The following is a 26330-nucleotide window of genomic DNA, read 5'->3' on the forward strand; positions in this document are numbered from 1 at the left end:
AAAATCGTGAAGGGGGAAAAGATATATAATTCTAAAGTGGCCACGATTCCCGTTTGGTGGGGGCGGGGGGCACCAGGGGGGGGGGGGGGGGATTAGAAAATTAAATTACAGAAGAGCGATTTTCACTTGAGTGTCGAAAGCAACTCGCATTAATTTTGCTTTGGATTTGCATTACTACATCCAGCGGTTCGTTTAAAAAAACTTCTGTCGTCAGTTCTTAACCAACCAGAACAAGTAAAACCAAACCCAATCTTGACTCACTCATATACGTTTTCTGCGTTTTGCGCCGGCTACGTGTTTTTGCTTCGAGGTTTGATTGGCTTGCTGAAGTTTCTTTGTTCTTCGGTGATTGGCCAGACTGTCACATTCGCAAATAGATCTAAATTTGATAAGTAAGTGCCAACGCCTAAAGCTTGGACCGTCTTGTAATTAATAGTGTGACTTAGATGGTCTAGTGACTATCACACTGGACTTTTAACCTACAGATACGTGATTGATGTATGGATCATGCATGTACAGGACCAAACATGTAGATATGTACGCCTTGCGGCCTAATTTGTGTTTATGTTTCAGGCTTCAGACAAAATCTTGCAAATATTAAATCGAAATCGTTATTTACTCCACGTGTCTATGTACTCATTGTATGTAGGAAAGTAAAACAAGCCGTATTGATTTTTTACTTAAGCTTTTTAAACTACAGCGATTTCAAACAACTGTATGTACGCGCGTCGTTTTTCAGTTTACAACAATTAATCCAGCAATAACTTGTCCAAGAAATGCAAAAGAACTGGAAGCTTGCTTCAGTCTTGTGGACAAATAATATCCCCTTTGAGGTCATCAAAGTTGATGTGGCCCCACCCACCAGAGCTGTCATCAACGAGCCTTACACGAGCATGTTGACCAATGTATTCTTGGACGTCCCAGCTCTTACGATACATCGTCTCCCAGCAGTTACCAGTCTCACTTCTGATAACCTTAAAGCAAACAGATATATTTTGTCAGGGGATAAAAAGAAGTTAAAAAGAAGTAGTCTTAAAACTTAGGAGCGAAACGCGAAAGCCTTGAACGTAAAAGGACAGGGATGTAAATTTGCTTTGGCAAACAGAAACTTAAAGTGCACCTAGCCCCCGAAACAATACTTTCAAAATTGATTGTACATGAGTTAGAATAGTTAAATATTTCTTCATCTCAATGTTGCGTTTTTAAGTTATGAAGGTTTATTTTTCCAATATGTTAATGAATATGACGTCTACCCAGTCTTCATTCAATATACAGATTTTGACTGGTTTACACAAGCAGTATTTAAAAAGCATTATCACAATTTCCACTTTTTATTGTAAGTTTGGTGTCTGGTAATGGCGAGTAAATAATGATATAAGCAAAACAAGTATGCTTAAAAGCCTGGGTAGACGTCAACTCAATAACATATTGGAAAAATAAACCTTCATAACTTAAAAACGCAACATTGAGATGAAGAAATATTAACCATTCACCTCTCTAACTCATGTACAATCAATTTTGAAAGTATTGTTTCGGGGGTTAGGTGCACTTTAAATAAACTTTCCCTCGAGACAAACGTGCAATGTAATTTGCCACTTTGGTTTTGTATACACATGTTGGACAAATACTCAGCCACGGTAGTTGATAGGGCAGTTTCGTGCAGTTTATTAGATTATATACCATAGTTTTGAGAAAATATAGCAAATTAACTGGCGGCGAACTTTCAAAAAAAGATAGATAAAATCGTATGGAAATAAATAAGTCTGACCGATCTCTTATTCGTGTGACGATAATTCGCGGGGCTTAACTACGGCACTTCAAATTATTGTTCTTGAAGTAAATGCGACGATAACATAAAGTTAAAGGTTTTACAAATCTATCCCATTTCCAGACCTCGACTGTTGTTGTTTTTGTTTCCCTAGAGGGGTGAAAATAAGAGGAAATCGAATGGAAAAGTGATATAGTCAAAAAGACGCCTTGGAATAAAATACCATCCAACCCTTACCTGGTCTTTAACAATTAGCTCTGCGCGAACCAAATTCTTGTCGCAGCCTCCACCAATAAGAAACGTGATTTTTTTGCCAACGATACGGAAGCACGGGGAAGTCAAAGTTCCTTGGGCGTTGTCCCCTTGATTTCTTCCTGGTGGGTCTGCTTCAGAGGGTCGGACCTCGGCTCCTCCTATCCACCAGTCCCCCTGTTGATTGGCGGACTCTCTTTTGCGAGCTGCAGGATTGTCACCAAAGGTCGGCTGTTTATCAAATGCTGTACCCGTCTTTTGCCAGCCTCCTATCCCTTGTTCGAAGTTGAAGCTGCAAGCTGTGCGAAAACCAAGAACCTCAGTCTATGAGACTGAATATACCTCTGCAAATGCGATTGACCTGTTTTCCAAGGCACGTTAATCAGATCTTAACAAACTTGTCAGCGGCTTAGCAAGCTTGGAGAATAATACTTAAGCGATAGCTAGCGCAAATAGCTAATGTGTCGGACTTCAAATCCACAGATCCGACTTTTATGCTGGTAACTGCTATACACACTTCCTACTGCATTAGTCTTAAACGTTTTAGGTTATTTCGAAAGAAGAGACTTCACAGAATATCGTGGATTGGCAAGTTTCCTCTACCATTTTTCACCGCTTACAAGTCACGACATTTCTTTTTTAAGAGCAACAATTCTAGACAAAACTGTTGTGACACCTGGCCAAATGTCCACTAATTAGGGTACCATAGTTTATTTTTTTTTTTCAATCTCTTCTCCCCCATTTCAATGTTGTCAATGTTGTCGTGTTGTGAAAACAAAGCCGGGTGAATTGCAGACCCCATGAAACAACATTGAGCAGGGGAAGGGGGAGATAAAAATATTTTACGCGCTTATAAGAAAAGACGTTCGCGAAAAGTGTGATATGTCGTTTGTCTTAACTGGTTTTGTCCAGGATTGTTGAATTGTCGAATAATTGTTTGTCTCTTGTTGACGGAAATGGGAGGCTTGATATCAGCAATAGTTACCATCGAAAACCCTTGTTGAAAACCCTGTTATTAGATAAAATGTTCATCCAGAACAACTAATACCAAATTTTTTTTTAAAGATTGCGAGAATGTAATCTGCCCAGCTCTCTTTATGCTCCGCATCGATAGATAGAAAGATAACAACTTTAAGTTATTTTCTTTATTGTTTTTTTTTTTTTTATAAATACTTACCTTCCCTGCAGAATGGTCCGGTGAATCCTTGGGCACATTTACAACGAAATCCTTTAGCAGTGTACCCTACTTGACAGGTGCCATTGTTCATACATGGGCGTCTGCTGCAGGGATTCTGGTTAGAAAGAAAATGGAACGGATACAGATTACTAAATTGGAAAAGTCCGTGGTTTGTTTAATTAAATACACATCGTAAGGTTCTGTGTTACAATAGCAAATGTGAACACCTAAAAATTTCTTTTTTTTTGTACTCCCTATCCCATGGACCAATTCGTCAACCATTATTTCAGCTCATGGCCCTCTGGAGGAATTTAAGGGATGGGGACTGTTTACAGTGGCCTCGAGGTTGGCATGGACAAGATACTCTGGTCAAGACTAGCTAAGTAGCGACGTGGCAGAATTGCGCATGACATATTGCCTTGAAGACATGACTGACCAGAATTTTCTCTTTTATTGACTGCTAAATTGGAAACAAATCGATTATCTCGAAAGCCTCTGCGAGATAAAAGCAAATTACATTGTAAATTTAATTTTGCCGTTTAGGCACCATATGCCATGCTGACAGTCAAGTTTTGTAAAAATCCAAAAGAATCTATGTATCTATGGGTCTCTCTTACCTCGATTCCGAGATAGATGTAATTCTTCTTGCTTTGTAGGGCAACTTTGTTTTCCTCCGTAGCATCATTCAACTCACATTTGTGTTTGCCTCCTTTGAAAGGTCCTACATTAATGGAGAAACAGTTGGGTTCCATATAGCACATCAATCGACAGCTCCCCTCATTGGGTACATTTTCCTTTCTAACTACGTGGCCCTTCATTGCTTTGTCTGATATCGGTTCCTTAAAAATGATCATGCGACACTCATCATCTGTAAAGGGAACAGTTGAAATTAGAATTTTAAATGGTTGGGCATAAATATGGATTTTTGGGGGCAGTTATAAAACTTATTTACTTGTGGACTGATCTTTGTACTGAGTTTAAGGGACACTGTCAGCAGTTTTACTTTAAAACCTCAAGAGCCTAAAGACATATGGAAACTACAAATAGTGGTCCAATTAGTATACGTAATTGGACTACATGCTGTCCAATTTGGAAATAATTTGATGAAAAAAATTTCGAGGGCAGCCAAAATTGGACGAGGCCGTAGGCCGAGTCCAATTTGGCTGTCAGAGGAATTTTTTGAATGGTCGAGACAGCAGCAAAATTGTAGAAATTTTCAAAAATAATACGACTTTTTTAATTTACACAAACATGTTTCGACAGTACATCCGTCATCGTCAGTGTGACGGTTATGAAAGTTTACAGTGATTTAAAACGTGCCTGTTACAAATCATACGTTACATTGCGTTGAAAAGCAATACACTAGATAAATTTCGAAGTTAACGGAATTAAAAAGAAGCGCGCGCGCGTGCAGCTATAGGGAAAGCGTCAAATTGATGTGTTTGACCTGTTGATTAAGGTCCGGCTTTTCCCACTTGATGTACGGGGGATAGACTCCTTAAGCTTAACCTGGTACTTAGTAAGCGCAGAGTCTAAGATCTTGAAGCAGTCTAAGTTACAAGAGGTACGGCATGACTCTGAAGCCTGCAAATGCACTTGTCATCGGACAGAACCTCTCACGTTTATAAGCATATGCAGGCTTCAGAGTCATGCCGTACCTCTTGTAACTTAGACTGCTTCAAGATCTTAGACTCTGCGCCTACTAAGTACCAGATTAAGCTTAAGGAGTCTATGTACATCAAGTGGGAAAAGCCGGACCTTAATCAACAGGTCAAACACATTAATTTGACGCTTTCCCTATAGCTGCACGCGCGCGCTTCTTTCTAATTCCGTTAACTTCGAAATTTATCTAGTGTATTGCTTTTCAACGCAATGTAACGTATGATTTGTAACAGGCACGTTTTAAATCACTGTAAACTTTCATAACCGTCACACTGACGATGACGGATGTACCGTCGAAACATGTTTGTGTAAATTAAAAAAGTCGTATTATTTTTGAAAATTTTTTGAATCTAATTATTTTCAAATTGGACAAGCATGTAGTCCGGTTACATATTAATTATATAGCTTGTAGTCAGTCAATCCAGCGTAAACAATAAGCGTATGTCCAGAACGAGAAAAGCATTCAGCAATAGTAGGCATAACACAGCACATGCAACTCACTCAAAGCATTGTCTACACAAATAAAAGTTAAACAAAACAGTGCAATTTTATTCATCTGAGTTTGCGAAGCTTGCTACAAAGTGAGTGAAAACACTGCATCAATCAATGAAAGTCGTAAACAAAGTATCCGAAGAGCTTTACAACTTCTTAATTAAGGTTTTTTTCAATTAGCTTTAATGTCGTTTTAAATATTATCCTTATTGTAATGTAATAATGTAGTTTTCATTCTTATAGGGCCTCTATTGATAGCAGTAATTTTGTAATTTATAATCACTGAAAGAGCAACCCTGTTTAAATAAAGGCACTCTTCTTTTCTCTTCTTGACATACTCCTTTCCACTATCTCGTTCGTACTTCATCGCCGTCTTTTCTTTTCGAATTTCAGCAAAAAACGACAAAGGGTCGCATCTAGCTCATGGCGATGAATATCTGACAGATTTCTTGCTTCGCTTCGCTGCACTTACGTTCACCCAAGTTGGAGGTGTTTTGCTCTTGGTTTTTTTCTTGTTTTTTTTTTTCTCCTTTTCTGACAACGTAGAAAATTTCTCTTTGTTGTTACTATTGCTGAAAAGCTTAAAAGGAATGGGAAAACGTAGCAAACTTGCCTTATAAAATTCCGCCATTGTCGACTAACAATGCGACAAGTTTACAAGGCTGACGCTATGCTTTGTGCTAATTGGCTTATATCCGTCACATGTTGTTTTTTCTTCGATTTGATTCCAAGGCTCAGACAAAACTGTCCAATTTTTCTTTAATTGGACAGTTTGTGAATCTACCTAGAAGTCCTAATTCTCTCTCCTCCGCAGAGGTCTCTTTCGTGTTTCGTACGGGCTGGGAAATGGGGAGAGGAACGGGGAGAGGTGAAAAGTACGCGTAGCCTGGAGAGAATCGAAACCAAAGCGCGCGGGGAACACTGGGAAGGGGAAAGGAAAGAAGCTCCTTCGCCCTTCCCGTTGCCCCCCCGCGCTCCCCCTATTTTTCATTTTTCGTGTTTTCGCCTTCTTCCCCCGTGTTTTTTCGCCTTCCCCCACGAAAGAGGCCTCTGCGGAGGAGAGAGGTCCTAATTGGAACTATCCAAATTTAATCCCAAATTGGACGGTTCTCAGAAATTAAGGAAAAATAGCTGCGCTGACAATATAGGATTTACTGACAACTACATAATTACGTATACAAATCACCATGCAAGTGTACTGAAGCGATAATCAAGTGATATTATTGTGATGCCATCAGGAACTTTCGATCTCATCTTGAAATCAGTCTCTTCGAGATACCGACTTTTTTGTATGAAGTATGAGTCGAAGGTTTATCCTGTGCATTGTACTTCGAACTTATCATTACAGTTGCTTTGTAGTTTAGTTTAACAATTTCCTATCTTCGCGGAGGAAATGCAGCCATATAATTTTGTCAAAAATGGCTCGTCCGCGCCGGGTATTTATACACAAATTCCTCAACATTACACAAATAAACAGTGCAAATTTCACCGAGATCTGACAATTGTATACTTTAAAATTGCAAGGACCTTTCGAGGCAGTCGATTACCGCAGCGAAATTAGCAAATGAAACAGCAAAATATGCGTTCGACGCTTTGTTTTTGCGACGCCATATTTGAATTGTTATAGGTAGACCGCTGTTCAATGTGTTCAAGGCCGTATCGTTACGATTGCTCCACGAAAAAGTACGAAAAACTACGGATATTTCCGACTACTGTCGGAGAAAACATTGCGCATATAATTGCAGCGTAAACAAATCGATACACTCATGCTGCGTTTTGTCTGGGCTCTGCGAGGATCTGATATCAAGACAGCTTCTTCGTGGGCTTAAGAAGGATTAAACAAAAGCTATATATACAGTGAATGCTTTCGAATTATATTTGAAGATGAAATACGAAAGAATTTTGCTGTCTTTGACTGAAATTCCACTCGAACTGCGTAGATACGATCGCACGTTGTAAAGCCGATTCATGCAACATTGCTGTCAACGCGAGGTCACGTCCCTAGCGACCTAGGCTGATGACGAAATAGAATGGCGCAAGTAGCAACCAAATTTGGCCTAATTTTTAACCGCTTCTAAGCTAAAAGAAGCCCCCATCTCTTGCATTTGGTTTAACTTCAATAATATCTTTGAAAAGAGCGAGTTTTTTTGGTATGGCTTATTTTTGACGTTTGTAATTTTTAAACGATGTAAGTGCTAGTGATTATTTATTCGTGTTTCAGCGTTAGTTACGCAATCCATTGTTTGTGCGACGCTTTTTATAGATCGCCTTTCAGACACACGTGCGTTGAGATAAGAAAGCTGACAAGTCACTTTTAAAATTGTTATAAAACGTTTGTAAATGTGACAAGTCACGTTTTTTTCTGCGAGATCGCAAGTGATCACCCACAGCGGAAATACTCCCTTGAGAAATTAAAACAGTCCCTTGAGAGTTAACAAGAATGTGGTTCCACATTTACCCCCACTTAACTGCTATTGTCCTTCATTTTGCTTGTAAACAAGCAAAAAATAGAAAAAATCAGGCTGATTTTTTCAAGTTTTGTCCCTGTGGACTGGAAAACACCTAAAAATTATTATGGCTCCCCTCTTTCTTCAACAACAATTCATTTTCCATCTTCATCTTGATGTACTAGGTGCATTTCGTGTACGAGAAGACCTATTTGCAAATTTTAGTACTTTTTACCGAAAAGCATTAAAATCCCCGTGACAGTGTCCCTTTAAGGAGGTAATCTTTAAAGGAACTTCTTCGTCACGAACAACGCATCTTAAAAATTGGCAAGTTTTTTCAAGTTTCTCGATCGTAATCCATCTTAATCTTGGTCAGTCGAAACCATCCTTGTTTATTTTCGGCTTTTTATTTCTCCGTTGCTGTTTTTCTACGTTGTAAAACTATTATTTTAATGTTTTCTTCAATTGGAAAGTAATCAGATAAACAACTTAAATACCGTGACATAGCTACTAGACTTGTTTCCCGAGGGACACCAGTTTAAAAGCTATTATTAAATTTTCAGCCACGGATATTGCATTTCTAGCATTCTGATTGGTTCACTCAATCCCGGTTGTCAGCTCGTATACCTTAGTTTGACCTTATTTGGAAAATGATTGCGTTACTTTTGCCAAGCTAAAATTTTTCTACGGGAAGCGACAGTTCCATCGGAAAAATGGTTGAAAAACAGCAAATTTGGCGAACTTTATGAACAAGAAATAATCAGCGGTGCCTACCACAACCACAGAAATGCCATAGTAAAATTAACTACGCAAAACAAAAGGATTGATGCGAAAAGTTTAATTAATAATACTTGTAAACACACAACAAGAGCGAGTCAATAAAGTAGAAAAGCAGCAAATAATTTACGAAAGAACGGCAAACTGACACAGTTTCATTCAGTGTACGTCATAAAACTAGGCTCAGCACTTCCGTAAAGTTTGTTACCTTTCAATCTTGGTTTTGTCCTTTTATACTTCAACAAACCTGTTCCACTTTAAGCTGAATTTCGCTTCAAATAATATAGCAGTCTTGATGACAGCCGTGGAGCCGTAAAGAAGTACAATGTAAACACTTGCTTCGTTCGACTTGCACAAGACTTGTAGTTTCCAGAAAAGGTTTTGCTTCGGATCTTCTCGTAAATCTTAACTGTTGTCACAATTTCCAGGATATTTAGACGACTTTAGAGGGGATTGTTCGAGGAAAATCTTGGAAAGAAAACTCTCTGGCTCGCTTTCCTCGTATGTTTCATTCAACTCAAGAAGTGAACACCGCGCCAGAAATTTTCGCGCCTCCTCATACTATCACTTCGTTTACATCAAAATGAAATGTCCAGTCGATTTAAACTTGAGAAGAATTTAATAAAACAATTATTCCATTCGCCCTTGTTGGATACGAGTCGTTATAGCCAACTCGGCGCTTCGCGCCTCGTTGGCTATTTACCACCTCGTATCCAACGCGGGCTCATGGAATAATTGTTAATTATTTATGCGCGGGGAGAAATGTTAGATTTGCACACTTGACAATATCGATTCGTCAATGTGCATGCGTAACTAGTGTCAGTCTAAAACCGCGCAGATCAGTGCTTTTGAATAATAATGATGATAATGATAATGATAATGATAATGATAATGATAATGATCGTGATCATGATCATGATCATGATAATGATAATGATAATGATAATGATAATGATAATGATAATGATAATGATAATGACAATACACGGAAAGATATGCAACTATTTTTTCAAAGGATTCTAATCGACTAAATCGTCCTGTTTTCGTATGGGGTTAACCTTTCAAACGAAACAATGGAACGTAATTGAAGTGATACTGCAAAACAGCCCGCACTCAGACGATAGTTTTTCGATACTCATAGAAATTTCAACAAATCAATATGTCGCATGGCCGTTAATTTGTGTTACTTTTAATTACTGGTTTTGAATGCGTTCCGCCTTGAGTTTAGGTGTTTTTCTGTTATGAGAACGACTTACTAAAATTGGAAAACATTATGACATTTAGTGGAACATTCGCCAAACCAGTTCCACTGGATGACACCTAAATGTCGTAACTATTCCATTTTAAATTAACACGAGTAAACACCACTTATTGTCTAGTTTCATTCGTGTTATAATAGAGGATGAAAAATAAAACCCAATCGTTATTCAGTACACAGATGAAAAATCACATGCGATTTTAGGAAAGACAACGGTAATAAGGTGAAATTTTGTACAAATGTTGTACTCATCTCTGTGCTTCATGGACACATGTATTGTCTACTTAACTATTTCAGTGCGTTTAGTTTTAACAAATTTATATGAATGTATGTTTTGCGATTCAAGAAATGACTATCCAAGAGAGCGCAAAAAGTAAAGCTAATCTGTAATTTCCAAAGGTTGGCATTTGACCACATTTCGAGAAAATAAAACGAACGAAGATAAAACGAAGATCTGCTTTAAAAAACGAAGATTTGCAAAAACATTGCGAAAAAAACGAAGACCGTAGGTACCCATAGAGAGCCTCAGGCTTTCCAAACCGAAAAATAAGCAATGAAAACAAAAATAAAATAAAGTTGGACGAAACAATAAATTCTTACCAGAACACCCACAACATGACCGGAAGACGGCGACAATGGAAAATAGTACGAAAACCATAGGTGTGACTTTTCGCTTAACAGCCATCGCCGAAATTATTATGTTTTGTGTTCCGTTTCGGCAGTGTACCGTTCACTGCATGCTTAACGCCTCAAAGGTATATGTTGATATTAATTTTGACGGTCACGTCCGCATGTCCTTCGGCACATATTGTCGGTTAGAGCAGGTGTTGCTTTGCAAACTGTTTATGGAATATTTATAAACCTTAACTCCCAGTGTTATTGAGTTAATATTTGTGTTGGTAGCATTTCAACTGACTGCTGTCAACCCGTGGTACCTTTTAAAATTGATAATACTTTTCTTCTTAAGTTCAAAAATTTTAAGTTATCCGTATTTACTGGCAGGAAAACAACGAGTGTGTTCGTTTCTTTTATGCGCTTATGCTTGTGCCCAGTTACGTCGACACGAGCAATTTTTATGTGCCAATTTTTATGTAAAAAATTTTTATTTGTTCGTGTAGACGAGGATAATTGGCCAATTTTTATGTGACAAATATATTTGGGGAGAAGCTGTCGTGTTAGCTTTTTATAACAAATTAAAGTTGTCGCATACGAAATATTGCTCGTGTAGACGACTCGTCACATTGTGTGGCAAATATTGCAACATCATTGCGTATTGCGTATATGCGTTATTCTGCTGTCCAAAGTCATTACTGGCGCACTAAACTTTGAACTGTTGACAAATAATTGTTGTGTCATCTACACGATCAAATATATTTGTCACAAAAAAAAAATTGGCACAGAAAACTTGCTCGTGTAGACGACGCTTCAACCGTTAACGCTGGCAAACCGCATGACGAATTAGAGGAAGAGAACAATTGAGACTTATTTAAACTTCCCAGTCAATTTCAATTTTCTCAAAAACGCTCTTATATATTGACGGACGTGCATATGTAGCGTGCAAGAGACATTAAGTCATTTTAAAAGTTGGCGAAATTTGTTGTATAAAATATGCGATGTCACCACTACGAGGTTATCACTTGCTATGGTAATACTGATGTCAATCAAACCTTCTTTTTAATTTGGGGGGAAGTTCATTCAATCTCAATTAGTAGATTGGGTGAGGTAGCTATAGCTCTGACAGTGAATTATCAGTCGTTCATATTCGCTTTTTTCACGATCCCATAATACATCTTGTTTTATTTAAATAACCCCCCAAAATTTTTGCATAAGCATTGTTTTCAATTTCTCTGGGGACGATTGCACGTCACTGTAAATCCCAAGAGAAATTGAAAACAATGCTTATGCAAAAATTTTGGGGGGTAAACAAGATGTATTATGGGAACGGTGAAAACAGCGAATTCGGAATTACAGGCGAGCTCAGTGTTTTGTGACCAGCTGAATCTTCCGTTCCATTGAAAAACCAGGCCGAATCCCAAAAAAATAACCTTGAATGCGGTCATTGCATTCTTCCAATACCATTTTGGTTACAGCCTCGTACCTGTACCACGCCGAGACGTATACTGAAGGGGACTGGGCCTTTTGAACTCTGCCTTCAAAAACGGCGACTGATTTGCATTTTTCCCATTCGCATGAATGATTTAATATGTCTTACAAAAGTTGAAAATCTTAAAAGTTTATTCCTCGCTATTGAGCTAACAGCTAATAGTTGATAAATCAAGTTTTTTAAACCGAACTTTGTACGTAAAGGTAACTAGAAAAGTTCGTAACTTCAATTAAATGGTTTACTGATTTCCTTTGTTTCTTAACTATATGGTGAGAATTGTGCTCTAGCAAACGTCGAAGGGGGGTTTGAAGCTTTTGTAAGCATCAGGGCCGATAGAGTCATTTAAACTATATATTGTGTCATTTGCTAAAGAACTTAGTGTTCCTCGGGGAGGTCTTTTAATATATCGTTAGTTAGCAAGGCTTTCACACGCTGATAGAACTATTCATTTACACATTGTGTAATCCATTTATTGAATTCCGTTGTTCTCGCTAACATAATTAGAATTGTTGGGCTTTGGTCGTAGACTTTTAGAGCAATTTAATGCCCAACAAGCAAGAAGTTTTGCCTACACCGCATTAAATGGATCATTTTTATTCGCAACTTATAAATAGCTACATGCATGGGAAAAAGCCTTCAGAGATTATCTACGATTAATTAATTGACATAGATGCCTACTGTTCGCGTTATCTTTTGAATTTTGTACAAAAGTTTATGTAGACTTCCTTTGTTTGAAGTCGAGTTGTTTTGAATGAGATTGACGTGATTCTTACTTGAATTGACGGGTCTGAATTGACATAGCGTGTTTAATTAGGAATGGGTCTCATGTTAATGAACTGAATTGTAAATCACCGTGTTTAATTGTATTGGGCAACAGATATGAACAAGGCATTGCTTAACATTTCTGCACTATTCGACAACTTTTTCTAAGCATTTTAAGGAAATGATGGCCTAGAAACAAGGCGGCACAATCGAAACAGCTCAGAGCTCAAAGAACTGAACATTTCTCGGCGTTGGCGGTCTTTACTTGTTGGACGTCATAGAAACTTGCATATTGTAATCAATAACAATGATACACAGTCAAGATTCATTCCACGAATTAGAAGAAATATTGCGAAGCTTACAAGAGTATTCTGGTGACAGAGCGACCACTTCGGACGATAGCGCTAAAGAAGTGGAAAAGTACTGTGTTGAGAGCGCGATCTCACAGGACCCGGTTTCGACAGCGGAGAGCAGCGATCAGCTTAGCCTTGTGGACATATTGATGGAAATATTACTTCGACAGAAACTGCACACGGCTAAAGAATATACACTGGACGGTCTGAGATTTAAGGTTTATGTGTTGGATGATACAGAACTTTGAGTATTACGTGGAGTAAGCCAATAAGACGAACAAACAGTCAAGACGGGGGGAAAGAAGGACGAATTTAAACATCGATAGACAAGTAGATAGATAGATGATGCCAGGTCGATGAAATGCATTTTGTTTTGCCTTGATTTTTCAGCATAAACGCAAAAAAAGTCTGAATGTTCTTCGTGCGAGGTAATCCATGCTTATTGTATATTGCAGCGTTCCTTAAAAAGAATCGGTAATGCAACCTTTATAAGGGCCATTTTCGAATATTTGTAAATGACGCAAAGTAGAAAGCGGAATTTAGTTGAGCGTATTTTGTAACTTGTTTGGTAATTGCTTATAATTACGGCCTGTTTTTATGGATTTCTTTAAGCAACCTTAAAAGCTAAAGTTTAATAGTGTATTTTAAACACTTAGTAAATTGTTCCGTGCGGAGCTGGGGCTAGCTAGTGTTACTGAGGTCTTTTTTAAAGTTTTTCGTTTTCTCTCTAAAGTGACAATCTGTTTAATTTAGCAAAGCTTAGGCAGCGAGGTAGCGGTACAGGGTTCTTCACCTGCTGTGAGTCATTCGACCCGATTCTTGAACTTTTTTGCGCGAGGAAAATAAATGTGCGCAAGTTCTGCACACCCTATCTATAGCTCGGATTTGTGACTGACACGTTGTCAACTAGACAGTAGGATACTTTGTAGTTTTTACCCATCCTCGCAGTTTCGCGCTATTTTTTACCGGCATTTTCGCGTTTCCCTCGCCCCACTAACTGCCCCTGGGTCTCCGAGGATGTTTTTTACCCAGCCTACATGTTCAGCATCTACCTTATTATAGGAAATTAACGCTGTGAAAAGGTATTGAAATTAACGCGACTTAAATTGAATGAAAAATTACTTCCCAATAAAGGAAATTAACGCGAAAGAGGGGGGAACATTTTAAAATGAAGGAAATTAACGCGAAGAACACAGAGAAAAACACTTGTTGAGACAACAGGAACAAGTTTATTTTACCACTAGGCGTCTGACCACCTCGATCGTTCTTCGTAGTTTCAGTGATACCGGCAGACTTCCACCCTGATGAAATAATGTCTTTTCCTAGAAGTCAAGAACGGCTGGACTGTATCGAGAAATTTGGGCCAAAATAATGGAAATTTAGGTTATGGAAATTAACGCTCCACTTAATTAACGGCGCGGAAATTAACGTTAACAAACTGTATCGCGACTTAAATTAACGCGAATTTTTGAAATTCGCGTTAATTTCCTATAATAAGGTAGTCCTAATAGGGTAGCGTCCAGACTCCCCTGAACTGAGAACGCCCGAGGACTAGTCTGGTGACAACCTAACGTCACTGGCTGTATCGGCTGTGGCACAACTTTGCCACAAGAAAACCGTTGATTAGCGATCAAAGGCGATGCTAATAGAAAGTGTGTACTCAACTTTTATTTACAAGACTTCAAACAGCTATCTGAAAACGTGCCTACCTTTTCTTTTATTCAAGAAACTGAGGTTTTTTTCTTATTCATTACGGTAATACATAAGCTCCACGCAAGCTGAAATACGTTCATCATTTCCTCAATCATTCGTTGCTCATGAACAAAATATTGCTAATGTATCTGAAGACGAGTATGCTTTCTTGCAGGGCCTAGCTAAAGGTTATACTATTTGTAGGTGATTCTGTTGTGTGTAAACTGATTTTAAACCGTTTGTATATGCAGTTTTATGCAAGTGAAAGAGGCAAAAAAAGAAAGGAACGTTTTGAGATCGGCGAGATTATAACAACTTGCATTGAGCTACCAAAGTACACTTTCCCGACAGGAAACACGTTTAGGCTTGTTTGTAAGAAAGTGGCATTAATTGTTTTATAAAAAAGAGATTTGATCAGTAAATGAAGTTCTCGTTATCATTTTAAGTTTGCCCCATAAATGTAATTATAAAAAGGACGGGCGGGGGGTTTCCAAAATCGAATAAAATCAGCTAATCCATTTAATGAAACAGCACAACGTTTTTCATTTACTAGTCTTCCATGCCACAACAAGAACACGTTACTTTGTCTTTTAACTAAACGATTTTTTTTTGGAATGAGTCAGTCTTTTGCTGTTTAGTATTTAAGACCTCACTTGAGAAAGAGCGAAATAACAGACTAAAGGCCTCATTCAACGAACTATCTACCACGTCACCATCAAGCTTTAGTTCGGAAATCTTCGTCGTGCTTCGGAATTGTTCGGCTAAGTACGGTCCCCGTAGTTCCTTTCTTTACGATTGAGGTAAAGCTGACAGTGTTCTCCAGGGTTCCATTAAAGGCCAATTAATCATGCAGGCTTGAATTATGAGGAAATACAAAAAATGTGAACAAGTCTATCTATAACGGCTGCTTCGTTTCAATTTCAGTCATCTGCGAACTTGAGTACCAAACACTTTTCCACTTCCACGCAAACTGCAAAGAAAAAATGCTTAGAGTTAGCATTTTTAGTTCAATAATTATTAAAAATGGATAGAGGTAGAAACGCTTTGTCCAAATTATAGCTCAGAAGGGTTTTCATAACCGAGCTGCTGCCAAAGTAATTTTCAGAAATTTCTGTAGGTTGGTATGCACCTGACTTATTGGGACTTATTGGCGGAAAGCCGGCCCATTGTCATTATTTGGGGAATCAATAATTATGGCGGCCACAAAATTGGACAAGAAATAAAGCAGTTTCTACCATCAGCATCTTATCAGTTGTCAATTGGAAATCATTGTCATGAATAATTGTTGAGATTAAACGAATCGAAGAAGCAACACATGGATGCAGGTCATTAGAATTAAATGGCCACCATCAGCTATAGTGTATTACAGAAATTATGGATCTTTGCAGAAGAGGAAACTTTCATCAGATTTCATGTTGTGTTTTTTACGCCCACTTATAATCTCCAGAATTAGAAAATAGTTTAAATAAGTCATTGACGTGCTTTTGACTGATATGTTTATGGTACAACAACAACAACAACAATAACAGAGGCTAGGTGACGGTGTCCCTAGGACCGATAATCAGGGTTGATGGTCTTGATGCATCATCAACTTCTAAATTCTCCCAGCAAAATACTACAAGAAATGTATGAAAACCTTTGAGGAGAACGTGCATGTTGTAACATAAGAGAACTGGATTATCTTACCCTTTAGATTTCGAGGCAGCAGGTGCTTTCTGTTGATACTGTTGACTGTGGTAAGCTGCCGCCATTCCTGATACTGCTCCATTATCTAGGTCTGACTGTGACGATGCCTTTATTGCCTTTTTCAGGTTTTCAACCTTGGGATAAAAAATGCACAACTGCGTTATACTTCACTCTTGGCACATGCGTTAGAACTTTGAATAAAATGATATTTTTGCAACTTTACACGGGAAAATGTAAACTAACGCTTATCTGTTAAACGGTAAGCGTTTGATGGATAGTAAACGCTTTTGAAAGCGTTAAAATGCTTCTAACAACGTGTAAACGGGTAACGAATTTCGGCAAACGGATTGCTTGCGTTTAGGGACCGGTCATTATTTATGTAGAGGGGGGGGGAGGGAAAAAAAGAAGGGGGGGTCAAGGCTATTTCAGAGTGGCAAGAGGGGGGGGGCTAAAATTTTTTATAAAGAAGTTTAGGGGGGATCAGCAGTTTGAGGTGGGTAAAACAGTTAAATAGAAGAGTGCAAACACTATAAGTGAAACAGTGACGCTAAATTGTACAATTTTATGTTATTTCTATTGTTTTCTTTTGTTTAAACTCCACTATTATGTACAACTTTAGTGATTTGTATTTTACAGAAATACTGTTTGACTCTAAACTCCATTGTTATCTCAAATTTTAGTTAAATAAAGAATCCAGACCTGTCTGCTTTAACATCTGGTTTGACTGAAATTATTTCTTTTTACAAAATGATTATCACTGCAATAGCCCAAGAAGTAATAAAACATGATATAACAACAAGAAAGAAGTTCTTTTACAACTTTAGGAAAATCATTGGAAAAGAATTATATTTTGCATGGTTATTACATATGTGTTCACCACGAGAGCATAATTTGTAAAAACTATCACTTTTCCAAAGTTAAGGAGTTAATAATTAGGTATGTTTACTATACACATAACTCATCCAAAATTTGCCCTATTGCTGGAAGAGTATCCATAGCAAAGAAGCCTTGGCTGACTAAGTGTTGATCCAGCCTTTGTGCATCAGAACAAGTGTGCAATTAAGCCGGATTGTATGTAACATGCATTTAATAATTACTTAAGGCATATAAAGGGAGATATGAGGTGAGGGGGGGGGGGGGGGGGGTCATCACGTAAATATTGAATAAAGAAGGGGGGTCACTTGCTACTTACACGGCCTGGAGGGGGGCCTTACAGAAATTTTGATCCTTCCAACATATTTTTCCCTCCCCCCCCTCTCATAAATAATGACCGGTCCCTTAAACGGTTGGCTAAAATTTTCGAACGGATGACTTGTGCAGTAGCATTTCAACGGCTAGCAAAAGTTTTCAAACGGATGACATGAAACGGTTAGTTTTATTTTCAAACGAACGACTTGAAATGTTTTAAAAGGTAAGCAAAATTGAAAAGGACTACATAAACCTTTTTTCAAATGATCAGAAAAGGCGAAGGCAAAGCTACAAACCTTCCCAAGAATAGGAACACTTAAACTGAAAGATTTAAATGAGATAACAAGTGTTTTGGTACAGAGGGGCAATGTATTTGGACGGATGTTCCATATTGTGAAGAACAGCTCCCTCCGCTCGGCCTCGCCCCCCTTCCTTCCGACAATTGTTCGTATGGGGTGGGGTTGGGGAAAAGGAACACTATAAAAAAAGGAAAAAAAAAAAAATATCACGACACTGTCTACTGACTCAAACAAACACACACTCGCCATAAATCCTACATTTTGGTCAAAGTTGCATCACATATTTACCTCTGCTTCCACTTGACTTTTCTGTTTTTGCTTCTTTTCTTTGTGTGAATTTGCTCGTTGTATTTGTTTCTCTATGCTACGAAGAACCGATTCACAGCCATCACACCTGCAATAAAGAAAGTCAAAGGAACTCTTGTAAAGCCTCCAAATCTACATCTTGCCCAGTTCCATCAACATCTTACTAGAGCTGTAAAGCTACTAAGGTTCTAAGCTCCTAACTGCTTATTCGAATATCCACTGCCATCAGTCATATAAAATAGCAAGTTATATTGTAAATGCTTTCAAACAAGTTTGATTTCATTTTCCTTTATTACCATAATTTTCAAACAAAGAAAAATACAAATCAAACTAGTTTGAAATTATCTTGACCTTAAATTCATTTTGAAACCCCAACATGAAAAAAATTGTTTTTCAGCAGGAGAGGGGGTGGGCAGGACTATACGTAAGGCGAAGTCAAAGGTTCTTGCACATAGACTACTACTATTAATAATAACACAATATTGCAGTTCAACACTGGCTAGTACCTTACAATAAGACCAAATTCTGACAAACAAGACCACATAATTAGTGAACATACATTAACACCTAATTCTCAACTCAAGTGATCATAGTTAGTAGAGGGCGACTAACTATGACTTGATAATTAATCAAGTTAAAACAAAGGAAATTATAATCGTGTCTGACAGTGGTTTGGAAATCTGATCTTAATTAGCATTTACGATTTTTTTTCTCTGTTTACCCCTTAGCTTTAGTTTTTATTGAGAGGATTAAGAAATATCAAAAATTTGAGATAGCGTTTCATCAAAATTAATTTCCAAACACCTCAAAGTTCATAAAATATACCCCGCTGCATGATGAAACGCTCTCTCACTTGTGTTTGATATATTTCATGCATTCTCTTAAAACTAATACTATAAGAAATGTATGCAGAGCTTGGGTTGCCATCTCTAGGATCAAAGAGATCAGCTTATCCCAAACTGTCTGTGATAAAGTGTTAGCTGATAAGTACTTACCAATCTTGTAATACCTCTGTGACTCTGTTTACTGTCTCTGGAGTAATGTCCCTACCAATAGCAAAATCTACCTCTAGCTATAAATTAAATTCAAATGAAGGAAAACTTTCGTTAAAAAAATGAACTTTATTCTCAAAAAAAATTGTCCTTTAATTGTTCAGAGGATATCAGTCAACCGAGAATGCCATACCATAAAGTTCCGTGTATAAGCCGCACCCGTAGATAAGCCGCCCCCCACAATTTGGAAGCTCAAATTTTTGAAAAAAAAAAAAATATACAGACAATAAAGTTTGAAGTTCAAGTGAAGTTCTATTGGTAAACAAACAAGGGCAAACAGGCACGGTTTTAAAACACTGACACGGCGGTTGTTGCAATGTTTACTATAAATTTTAAAAGTCTTACAAAAGCGCAATTTCACTTGTCGTACCTCCTTTTTAGTTTGAGTTCACAATATCTTAAACTTGGATGCTCTCTTGATATCATTTTTTCGAGATTATCACTTCTGAACACTCCTGAAACACTTGTATTCGTACGAATCACACGCAAATGATGAATGCTTAGTAGACAAGCTTTGAAATGTTAGAGAGGAATCTGGGCATTAAAATCAAACATGGCGGCACTTTCTTCGAAACCACCTTTTCAAGATTCTTGGAAACTGCTACCCGCTACAGGATAAAAACTTCATGCAGCAGATGCATTTGCTGTGAAGGTCAATCAAAAAGTGAAGCGGTAAGCCATTTGCCTTGTGATTACTTGCGTTTATCTTTGTGTTTCTCGCACGCGTTGGAAAGACATGCTTCGAAGTTACCGGCAGGCTTCACTGCAAACAGCTTTGCAGAGGACCAAAAATACAGTGAACAACAACAAAGTTTTCAGGTTGTTATATGTTTATTCAGTGACGTCTTGAGAAGTTTTTTAATGAATATTAATTAGGCCTTTTAGAACTCCAATCAGAGATGTTTCCGTAGGTAAGCCGCACCCCCGATTTTTTACTTGGATTTAGAGGGAAAAGGTGCGGCTTATACATGGATCTTTACGGTAATATTGTGAAAGTTCAGAGATATAAGGAATGAAGTGGCAGTGGTTGCACGTGACCTAGTGGCATGACGAAGATGAATTTCTGGCCCATTTCCCTTTTTGGGGTAAAGGCACAAAGTCAAGTCAAGTCATGTCATGTCATGTCATGTCAAGTCAAGTCAGAGAAGTCAGCAATTCTTCCAATAAAGTCAATAAATAACAGGGCTGTCATCAAGGGCTGCAACCCGTAACAGCCGTTGTGGCTGAGTTCACTCAATTTTGCGGGTGAAAATGTTGATTGGTATTACATTACACTTGCACTAAATGCTACAGGTGATAACTTCAATGGTGCTGCTGCTTAAAAACTTAATGACAGCCCTGAATAATTCTCTCTGTTTTTACTCTTGACATTCCAAGAAATACAGTAAGCACATTTGAAGACATACCTGTTTATTTTTTTGATCTAGTTTTCCATGGATAATATCAGCGTAAATAGCATCAATGATTAAATCCTGAAAACAATTATGGCAATAGCAATTGGAATAATAATGGCTCCACACTAATTTTGGGGGCAGGGATGGCGTTGTGGTGAGAGCACTTGCCTCCCACCAATGTGGCCTGGGTTTGATTACCGGACCCCTCGTCATATGACTTTTGTGGGTTGAGTTTGTTGGTGGTTCTTGTCCTTGCTCTAAGTGTTTTTCTCCAGGTTATCCAATTTTTTTTCTCATGCTCCACAAAAACCAACACCTAAAATCCAATTTGATCTGGAATCCGAGGAACACAGGTTTGTTAGTCCCAAGACTAGCTATTAAGTGAAACCTTCAAAAAATAATGTCAATTTATTTATTTTGACCTTGATAGCTTAGTGGATTGTATTATTACGTCTTCTTTTGTTTATTAGTCATTTTTTTTCCATATTTACCTTGTTTAGTTGAGAGTTAATACTCTAGGCATTTAGCTGGGCCACTGATCTTCAGCAGAATTATTATTAAAATGTGACTCAGACTCTAAAAACTGATTTTTGGCTCTGCAAAATCAAATTTGCCAGATTGCAAATCCCATTAAATGCTACCTGGGTTTTGGGGTTCTTCAACATCTCATAAAGACGGGATTGGCCAGATTGCAAATCCCATTAAACGTAAAAAATTAATTGCTACCATACATAGTACATTGTATTATGTGTACCTCTAGTTCTCTGAGATTCTTGATATCCAGTTCTTGTAATAACAAGCTGTAGGGTATGAACTGTTGAAACAAACATAGAATGATACCATCAGTTATACCCCAATAACCACTAGATTCCAAGCTTGGTAAAGGCTTTCCTTACATGTAAAATGAGCCATAGAAATGATCACATAGTATTTTTGGTTAAAATAATTACAAATAAAATGCTACAGTACCTTTGATTTGGCTGCTAATGAGACTATTGTTAGATGCCGTAGTTTCTTTAGTTGTGCTGGAGTAAGAGCTGGTAATGAACTGGCATTGGCTGCAGAAGATAAGCAATTTAAATTATGTCACGTACATGTAGGAATGTACTTTATAGCTACCTTATTGTTACTTATTTTCGCGGGCACTTGATTTCGCGAAAATGGAACAGGAATATTTCGCGAGTCTTAATTTTCGCGATTTGGCCAAAAATACGTAATTAGCATAAAAAATACAATAGAAATCGGTTGGAATTAATTTTCGCGGGTCTTTAATTTCGCGATTTTTTGAAAATCGCGAAAATCGCGAAAATTAAGTCCCGCGAAAATAAGTAACAATAAGGTAGTCAGTCGTACCCTTGATGATCTAGATGCACTACTGTACCTCTGATTGACTATACATGTAATTCCCACCAGATATGCACTGGAGGTCAAAGAATTGATTATGTTTTTTCACAATAGTCCATTTTACAGTTGCCTACCAAGTGACCTGGCCTTTGAATGGTAGTGAGGCTGGAGGTGACCTTGCATTGATACAAACCTCTCTGCTTTATTATGTAAATGCAAACTAGTTTGCATCAAAACAACATGATTAACACAACAAAAGCAGTGAGGTCTGTATCAAAACAAGGTCACCTCCAGCCTCACTTCCATTCAAAGGCTAGGTCACTGAGCAGACAACTGTAAAATGGTCAATTGGTTAAGTGCAGACACTCTATACAAAATGATGTAATTATCAAAAAGTACAGGGAACCATTGACACATTTGAAGCAGTCAAATGGCACATTTACAATGCACAATATTAGTATTATCCATTTGAATGGGGGACTTATGAAGGTATAACCTTTGCTGCTTCACCTTTATCAGTGGTATCAACAAGGCAGGTTTTTTCCCTCCTGCTACAGTGTACTAACCTTTATAGTCACCATATGTTCCAAATGCAAATATGTTCAAAAGATTCCAATGTGATGCATTTTCTGATTTTTCTAACTGCAAACAGAAGATATTTGTAAAAATTAGGATACTGTGAGTTTGGAAAAGATCACAAGTGTTGCACTGTCTGTTGGGACCCCGGGGGGGGGGGGGGGGCACTCCCATAAATGAGCTATATAGGTATGTGCCACTGTGAAGGGTATGGTTTTCAAGCAGTTTAGTCTGGGATAGGGTATAGAAATCAGAAAGTTTTGGTCTAGAAAAGGGTAGCATTTGCCGGAAAACTGCTCTGTGTTATGACGAATTTAGTCCAGAATAGGAATAGAAACTCAGGAGAGAAAGAGACTTTCCTAAACGCAAATAAAATCATCGCAGCATCGTTGTTGACAGATGGTTTTCCATTAAAACACTGATAGTGATACAGTTCTAAAAAATGCAAGTCTGGGATAGGGTAGGGACTTACGGTGTCTAGTCTAGTATAGGCAGGGTTCAAAATAAAATTTCGTTTTTAGCCTGAATTTGTCAGCTCTTTTTGTCAAGGCTCATTTTTTCCCGGCTGTTAGAGAGCTATGCATTTTCAAGGGACACAATCCATCTGCATACATGATGTACCCAGATGCATTCTGGGGCGATTTCAAACACAGTCGGCCATTTGTAAGTTTTCCGAAGTGATACAATATTTTACGGCAAAGCAAAAGAATGGATTGGAGCAATGTGACTTCTTTTCTTATTTTGAATGTTTGAGAAGCAAATAAGATCTTCAATATAATTTTCTGGAGGGACACAACCAACCCTAGTAATACCTGAGAAGGTGGGGCGGCCCGTTATTCATCTGAACACAGAAATAAAGTCGCCACATTGGCGACTAAACCGTAAAACCAGAAGTTTTAGTCGCCAAATATAAAATTTTGGTCGCTTTAGCGATCAGTGAGTCATACTTTCTAGCCCTGTAGTTGCTTTATTGTCTGATATGAAATGTTTACTTCAACATTACAGCAACTTTGATTTCAGTTGGTCGATCAAGGCATGATATTTTTTATTTCTTTGGTGAAAAGTAGCCAGCAAGTGTCATGAAAGTGTCGGCTACAGCCGACAGCCGGCTGCTATTTTGAACCCTGATAGGGTTGCAAAAATCAGCTGAACATGGTCTGGTATAGGGCAAGGGCTTCAAATACCCAGCGGCACACCCCCACCCAAAAATATACAGAGTGCCCCCCCCCCCCCCCCCCGAGGGAATTTTGCAGTACTCAACAAGAAAAATATTCATGAGCAATTATATTATTTTGACAAGGGCTAAGGCATAGAGGCCTGGTCTGGGTCATTATATTGTGTTCTTAGGCAACACACGTTGCTCTCATACTGCCTCTCTCAACACATAGGTGAGCAAATTAAATGCTGGGGCTAACTCTGCGATGGACTGGCATCCTATCCAGGGAGAAGTAAAACTACTCCTAGTCGCAGCAGTGAGCAGCAGTCTGATGTGCCACTAGGCTCGAACACAAACTTTAAAAAAACAAACACGTAAGTTACTTACTGCCTTAACAGATGGCATCTCCATAAGTTCCCCAAACACATACACTCCTGGTGCCTCTAATGTCTGGTTTATAAGTGCTACTAATCCAGCTCCTCGTGCAGACTTGGCCAGTAAAACATACTGCTCTAGGTTATGGCTGTGACTGAATGTTTTCACTTCTTTTTCTGCCATGGTACCCTTGAAAGGTGTACTGCAAAGAGTAATGAAATCATAAATTAATGTTTATAGTCAAACACTATTTTTAAGAAGGGATCTTTTTAAAAAAATGATAACCTTACCATTCTACAGGCTAGTAAATACAAGTTAGAGTAGGGAGGTACGTCTCCTCATTAGTAACCAGTTGTTTCGCCTGATAGCCTTTTTGCTTGGAACAGTTTCTCCCAGACTAAAAGTCGCTTTGCCCAAGAAAAAATTCAGTTTGCTCAGACTAAGTTATGTTGGTCCAGATAATTCATAACTGGATTCAGGAAGCAACTGGTGGCATAATTTGAAAAACAAACAATATTAAATATCTCCTTTGCAAGTTGATCGCTGAATACAATTTATCACTCATTTCTAATGTCCAGCGTTGTCTATAGAAAGAATTTGGTTTTTCTTTTTTTCTTTTTGGGTTCACTGCTCACATATTTAAGAAAACTTTATTTTTCCATTAAAAATTAAATATAAATTTGTGAATCATTTCAGGCTATGTTAATAAAAACACAACTGAACCAGAACATTTTGAATCGTGTTAGAAAAATTATATGGAGGAACCAACTTTTATTCCCACTTGACTTGTCAAAATGGCTTTTAGTCCAGGCGAAATGATTTCGGGCAAACAGGCTTTCAGGCGAACATACAGCAATTCTCCTCATTAGACTTGCATCGCATACAAGTACAGTCAACTCTCACTATAACGGACACCTTTGGGACCACAATTTGGTGTCCGCAATAGAGAAAGTCCATAGTAGCGGGAGTTATTTCCAGTAATTCTTATTCGCTGGGACTTCAGCTCCTGTCCATAATAACGGGGTGTCCGTAATAGCGAGATGTCCGCAAGGTGAGAGTGGACTGTATATGCGTAGTAACGTAATACCCCCAACTGCAACACAGACTGAACATGGTTAACCATTTTCCTCTGACTGCAAATGAGTATTGTTTGCCAAGAAAACTAAGTGTGCAGTTTTTGTCCACCTTTATGTAGAGGGAGCAATAGCGATTCCCCAGGCGCCTGAGGGAATCACGGTATGTATCACAAACCATGCGAGACCAGCAACGTGCATCGTTGCTGAGTCGCGGAGATGAATACAACTACCGTGATCCCTGCAGGCGGCGTAGAGGGAATCGGGTATTGGTACAAAGTGCCACTAATTAACTTGTGTAAACTAGTATCATCAATTAAATTAAAGAAAAGTAATAAAATTAAATTATTATTTTTTAATTAGTTAGCAATATATACCTTTATTAAGCCTTGGTTTATGGCTCAGATCAAAGATGCTTGCCTCTTTTACGAGACAGCCGAAGATACTTGACCCGGATATTCAACAAAGCCCGATGAACTCTAATCAGAGGTTGTAAAGTTCCGCTTGTAAGCTAAATATTGTTCTTCAGCCTTGGAATATTAACAGCACAGGAAGTTCTAAGCCAAACTGGATATTCTTCTATTTCTAAGACAAAAGAAAACGAAATATGAGTAATTTCAAGTAAAAATCTTTCATTTGTCCGTATCAAAGCAGAAAAGTTAGTTTCCTGGAGCAAACAAGATGTTATTCAATATCTGTAGATCATAATTTCTTGCAGATCAGCTTCCTCAAAACTGATAAAACGCTATTTGAGGTTCTACAATCGAAAACCAAATTAACACTACTGCATGTTGCGCTTATAACTAGAGAAAATAGCAATAAAGCTTTTCAGTTAAACTGTTCATAAACTATGTTCAACCTTGAAAACGGAAAAAGCAACTTCATGAATTTTACCTTATCGCAAATCGCAATCCACCATGGCTGATTTCTTCTTGGTACCAGACTCCTCGCTGTAATTTGAATGACTGGGCAAATTTCGACGGAGGCAATTAATGTTGCGGTATTTTAATATTCAAACAATTTTGAGGACTGCAAATAAGGATTCTTAACCTTAAATCGACTGAATAAAATATGAACTTTTGTAAACTGGCTTAAAAATGGACGAAATATCATGAAATATGCATTCCTGGCCAACAG

At 38.1% G+C, this 26330-nt stretch overlaps 2 protein-coding genes and 1 long non-coding RNA gene across 3 annotated transcripts; 1 reads left to right on the forward strand and 2 right to left on the reverse strand.

The window, feature by feature from the left end:
* Positions 1-97: 97 nt before the first annotated feature.
* LOC144657511 (uncharacterized) lies at positions 98-10627 on the reverse strand. The gene is made up of 5 exons (XM_078517872.1): positions 10434-10627; positions 3815-4065; positions 3198-3312; positions 2006-2319; positions 98-974 (listed from the first exon to the last, which is right to left on the reverse strand). Exons 1-5 carry the CDS (start codon positions 10516-10518, stop codon positions 801-803), a joined length of 939 nt encoding a protein of 312 aa, XP_078373998.1. The 5' UTR covers positions 10519-10627; the 3' UTR covers positions 98-800.
* Positions 10628-12760: 2133 nt separating this feature from the next.
* On the forward strand, positions 12761-14793 carry LOC144657545 (uncharacterized). Its single transcript, XR_013571546.1, has 2 exons — positions 12761-14634; positions 14680-14793. It is a non-coding gene; the product is annotated as an uncharacterized LOC144657545 (long non-coding RNA).
* Positions 14701-26240, reverse strand: LOC144657516 (COP9 signalosome complex subunit 7b-like). The gene is made up of 11 exons (XM_078517879.1): positions 26088-26240; positions 25571-25778; positions 24133-24322; positions 22580-22655; positions 21639-21727; positions 21424-21483; positions 20682-20747; positions 19219-19295; positions 18206-18311; positions 16431-16564; positions 14701-15714 (listed from the first exon to the last, which is right to left on the reverse strand). Exons 3-11 carry the CDS (start codon positions 24301-24303, stop codon positions 15669-15671), a joined length of 825 nt encoding a protein of 274 aa, XP_078374005.1. The 5' UTR covers positions 24304-24322; positions 25571-25778; positions 26088-26240; the 3' UTR covers positions 14701-15668.
* Positions 26241-26330: the final 90 nt, after the last annotated feature.

The sequence above is a fragment of the Oculina patagonica genome, chromosome 6 (genome assembly GCF_052425735.1).
Source record: "Oculina patagonica isolate OP01 chromosome 6, crgOcupat, whole genome shotgun sequence".
In the NCBI taxonomy this organism is placed as follows: Eukaryota; Metazoa; Cnidaria; class Anthozoa; order Scleractinia; family Oculinidae; genus Oculina; species Oculina patagonica.

Coding starts and splice junctions, on each gene's coding strand:
- LOC144657511 (XM_078517872.1), bottom strand. CDS start 10,518: ATGGCTGTTAAGCGAAAAGTCACACCTATGGTTTTCGTACTATTTTCC. Junction 2,320..3,197: donor CGGACCATTCTGCAGGGAAG/GTAAGTATTTAT, acceptor GTTTTCGCACAG/CTTGCAGCTTCAACTTCGAA. Junction 975..2,005: donor AGCTAATTGTTAAAGACCAG/GTAAGGGTTGGA, acceptor GTTTGCTTTAAG/GTTATCAGAAGTGAGACTGG.
- LOC144657516 (XM_078517879.1), bottom strand. CDS start 24,303: ATGGCAGAAAAAGAAGTGAAAACATTCAGTCACAGCCATAACCTAGAG. Junction 22,656..24,132: donor AGATGCCATCTGTTAAGGCA/GTAAGTAACTTA, acceptor TTCTGTTTGCAG/TTAGAAAAATCAGAAAATGC. Junction 16,565..18,205: donor AAAGTCAAGTGGAAGCAGAG/GTAAATATGTGA, acceptor TTTTATCCCAAG/GTTGAAAACCTGAAAAAGGC.